Below are 4,720 nucleotides of genomic sequence, written 5' to 3' on the forward strand. Positions count from 1 at the left end.
GCCAAGAACTCTCCTGCCTTCACTGCCGCTATAACAGAGCGGAGAGTCTCCATGCGAAAGTGCCGCACTTTCAAGGCCCGATTGACCCCTTTGAGGTCGAGGATAGGCCGGACAGAACCTCCTTTCTTTGGTACCACAAAGTAAATGGAGTAACGCCCCTTGCCAAGCTGATTTTCTGGCACCGGAACGACCGCACCCAGGCGGATCAGATTGTCCAAGGTCTGCTGCACTGCCACAGCTTTGACCGGAGACTTGCAGGGAGAGAGTACAAACCCGTCTCTTAAGGGTCGGCAGAACTCTAGCTTGTAGCCGTCTCTGATGACTTCCAGCACCCAAGCGTCTGAAGTTATTGTGGTCCACTCGCCCAGAAACGAGGACAGCCGTCCTCCAATCTGCACTGGGGTGTGGACCAAGGCCCCGTCATTGGGTACGAGACCCTGGGGGAGGACCGGAGGGAGCACCTCCGGGACGACGGTCTCTGCGAAAGGAATGCTGCTTGGGGGAGAAATTCCTCTTGAAGGAAGAGGGGGCAGAGGAGCCCGACCTGCCCGGGCGGTACCGACGGGCTTCCTGAAACCGTCCTCTGGAGGTACCGGGACGAGTACTAGCCCGAGCCCTGACCTCTGGTAACTTCTTGCCCTTAGACGTGCCGAGATCGGTCACGATTTTGTCCAGCTCGACCCCAAAGAGCAGCTTGCCTTTAAAAGGCAATCTAGCCAGGCGGGATTTAGAGGCGTGGTCAGCAGACCAATGCTTCAGCCAAAGCCACCGCCGCGCAGAGATTGTCTGAGCCATGCCTTTAGCTGAGGCCCTCAAGACATCATACAGCAAGTCTGCCAAATAGGCTAAGCCCGATTCCAGGGCGGGCCAATCAGCCCTCAAGGAATGATCCGAGGGGGAAGCCCGCTGCACCATAGTCAGGCACGCCCTGGCCACATAGGAGCCGCAAACTGAGGCCTGCAAACTTAAAGCAGCCGCCTCAAAGGACGACCTTAAGGCCGCCTCCAATCTTCTGTCTTGGGCGTCCTTTAGGGCCGTGCCACCTTCCACCGGCAACGCCGTATTCTTAGTCACCGCAGTGATTAAAGAATCCACGGTAGGCCACAGATAGGCCTCACGTTCACTTTCAGGCAAAGGATAGAGGCGGGACATAGCCCTAGCCACTTTAAGGCTCGCTTCCGGGACATCCCATTGAGCCGAAATTAAGGTGTGCATGGCATCATGCACGTGGAAGGTTCTAGGCGGGCGCTTCGTCCCCAGCATAATGGCAGAGCCAACAGGGGCTGAGGGAGAGACGTCCTCCGGAGAGGAAATCTTCAAAATGCCCATGGCCTGTACTAACAGGTTGGGCAAATCCTCTGAGCTAAAAAGCCGCGCTGCAGAGGGGTCATCCGCTCCAACCGAGCGGGGATCCGTCTCCTCCAAGGAATCAGCAAAGGACCGTTGGGAGAACTCAGATACGCTGCCCTCATCTACATCGGAGGAGACAAAGTCCTCCAAGGCCTGGGAATCAACCCGAGGGCGTTTACCTCCGGGAACCTCAACCTCTTTACCAGACGAGGGAGCAGGGGCAGCGTTTTGCATAAGGAAGGCCTGATGCAGCAGCAAAACAAACTCGGGGGAGAAACCCCCCCAGACTGTGCACTTCCGCAGCCTGGGCTACAGCCCTAGACGCACCCTCAACCGGCGCTCGCAAGAGCGGGGGAGAGACATGCTGCGCATCCAAGATGGCGTCCGGCGCGACACTCTGCGAAGGAGCCGCGCGGGAAGAACGGCGCTTAACTTTAGCCGCTTTTGTGCCGTCGCCCAAATTAAGGGCGTTCATGGCATTAATGTCTCCTACCTCAAGGGCGGCCCAAGAAGAAGCCGTCCGAGCCGCGTGGCCGGCCAAGATGGCGGAGGCGAGCAGCGGGGGATGGGCGTTTATGGCGGGAAAAACCGCCACGCCGGAGGAAGGACCGGGACACTCATCGGTCACGAAACTGTCACCCAACAAGGGCGAATCAGGCTTTAAGACCCCCGCATCCCCTCTAGAAGCGCCCAAGCGATCCGGGGAGCGACTCTTTGCGCCCTCGCCCTCCGACGCCATATGCCACGTGGAGATCAATCGGGGAACCCCCTGCCCGCTATAAAAAGGTAAAAATTACCTGCTTTCCGCTCCGAGCTGTAACGACCTGGTGTCCCAGTGAGTAGCTGCAATAAACATTTAAATAAACGTCGAAATAAACGCCTTTAAGGACGTTCAAAAATTTTTTATTTTTTTTTTTTAACGGAGCCAGCGGGAGGGGGGAGAAAAGGAGGGACCTGGCGCCACCAGGTTTGCACTTGCTCAAGAAGAGCCCTCAACCCCAGGCACTCAACAAAACCTAAAAATTAGGCTTGGAGGCCTAGCCAGAGCTGCTGCTGTGTGTGACCACCACCTGCTGAGATAGAGAACATACTGAGGAGTTTCCGGCAGCACATGACCACATATAGGGAGGCAAAAGTTTGCTCTCTATCTCCACCTGCTGGTAGATGGACACAACCCACCAGTCTATGGATTGATCAGCATGATGATATGGAAGGAAACAGTTCTGAGTTTCTTCAAATAATTTGCTACTCAGACCTTCCTGTCAAGCAGATTCATGAAGTAATTCTTATACTGAGTGGCTGGTCAGGAAAAGACCCATTAAGACCACATTATCCAACAAAATCTTGTCATCTGATTTTCAGATTAGTAAACTCCTCTGCTCCCATTTCAAATTCAAAATAAGGAGACAAAAAATTGGAGTCTTTTGAACCAAGTTTTTATAATGCTGTATATAATGCTAATTTTGTTTTAAATCACAAAAACATGTAAAACTGATTTGCATAACATTTTATAAATAATGCAATTATGTATATATTTACTGTATATAATTATAACTCCCTCAAATTAACAAGTTTAAGCAAAATAATATTCACTGACAAAATGTGACTTCTGTATTTCAACTGCTAAAATTAGCAATTCTTTATGCATAATCAGTCATCACCACTGCCTGGCTGACATCGTTAGAGGGCTCTTTGTGCAGCATACAGTGCACAACATGCCTTTAATAAAGTTAAAATTGACACTGAGTTTTCTAGGCATTTCAAAACTCTTCAGTAATACTACTCAGCCAGGATTTGGTATGCTCTAACTATACAGGGACAGTCATTGGGTGTGGCCAAAAGTCTCAAAGATCAATTTGTTAGTGTGCAACAGGGAACGAACAAACTGGCAGTCAAAAACCGTTTCATTCTATTTCATTCTAGGATGAGGGCAATTTTTCTTCATGCCATTCTTTCCAAAAATCAACCAAGAACAGCAACTAATCTCCTCCTTGGTTTCCTGATAGGCACTCCTGACATGGACTGACCACTGCTAGTGAGCTTGATAGGCCTTTGGTCTGATGGAATATAGTTCATCTTTATGTTCTTATTTTAATGTGCTATCAGATGCTCATAGTAAGTTAGTTTGCCTTGTGAAAGGTTCTTATTCTATAGAATTGAGCAGCAATGGTTTAGTAAATCTCAGAGTATCATACACCAAAAAAAAAATTACAATTCTTACAATTATTTTTAAATATTAATGAAATTAAACAGTTTTTACGTAGTTGATTTAGATATGTAGAATAACAGGTACAAAGACACTTTGCAGGTCAGACTTTTTAGTGAACTTAATTTAAGAGCTCTATTTCCTCAAATCAGAGAAAAAAGCTCGCTAGAAAGGCAGTCCAACAAAAAGATATCACCCGCAGCAAATCTTTATTAGTATTAGTAATAATTATAAACAGCTGAATTGTAATTCCTCCTCAGCACTAATTTCAAAAAAGAAATACATTTGATGTTCAAATCCAAAACTTTGCTGGAAAATCAGGCCGATGAAACACAGAAACAAGAAGAGGCCTAAAAATATTATTCCCGAAAATAACAATTTTAGATGATTAGACTTTTTCCCAACTATAACTGATACTACACCAGCATCAAAGGGGCCCAAACAACATTCCCAAAACTGGTGTTACGAGCCCAACCCTTCTCAACCCCGATTGGTTGCTGGTTCTCAGGGCGCCTTCCCATTTGGCTTCATAACCGTCACTCGGGCCACGTCTCCTCCAGCCCCAACTACTCCACTCACGGGTTCTCGAATTACCAGTATACTCCAACCGCCAGCAATTTCGCACTTACCTGAAACGGGTTTACATCCACAGGGTCGGCAAACGGGTTCGCATCGAACCCCGACATGGCAAGATATCGACAACAGCGGGTACACCAGAAATGAGAATTCCGCCGACTTCCGACTCCTCAAACTCCTCTTCCCTACCTGCCTCTCTGCGTATACTTCCTGGAGGCGGGCGGCGCTCAAGCATGCGTACAGCGTCCGCGCCGGAATAGGGCCAGCCTCCCTTTGAACGTCACAAAGGTGGTGCTTGCGTCGCTGGTGATGTCATAATTCCCCAGTGTTTATTCTGCATTTAGGTGGTGGTTCCCCTAAACTCATCCTCTGGAACTGAAGTTTACGGAGGTCTAGAGAAGGGCTAATAAACTACTACAGGATATGCATTAAAAGCCATGTAAAATAGATCTATATATAAATATCCCAAAGAAAAAAAATGAGATAACAGACGATAACGATAGCAGCTAGATAACATTTCTTCTTTTCTCATGTACCAGCCAGCCGCGCCACTCCTCCTTTTTTTCAGACGGGCGTGTTAGAGCCGCG

At 48.6% G+C, this 4,720-nt stretch overlaps 1 protein-coding gene across 1 annotated transcript in view; it reads right to left on the reverse strand.

Annotated features, from left to right (window-relative positions):
• Positions 1-4,369, reverse strand: part of SCAMP2 (secretory carrier membrane protein 2) — a 96,496-nt gene extending 92,127 nt beyond the window's left edge. Inside the window, exon 1 of the mRNA XM_030186556.1 lies at positions 4,186-4,369. Within this exon, the coding sequence (XP_030042416.1) occupies positions 4,186-4,242 (57 nt within the window). The 5' untranslated portion in view covers positions 4,243-4,369. The remainder of the gene's footprint in view (positions 1-4,185) is intronic.
• Between the last annotated feature and the right edge of the window lie 351 nt (positions 4,370-4,720).

Source organism: Microcaecilia unicolor, chromosome 1, assembly GCF_901765095.1.
Source record: "Microcaecilia unicolor chromosome 1, aMicUni1.1, whole genome shotgun sequence".
Classification (NCBI taxonomy): Eukaryota; Metazoa; Chordata; class Amphibia; order Gymnophiona; family Siphonopidae; genus Microcaecilia; species Microcaecilia unicolor.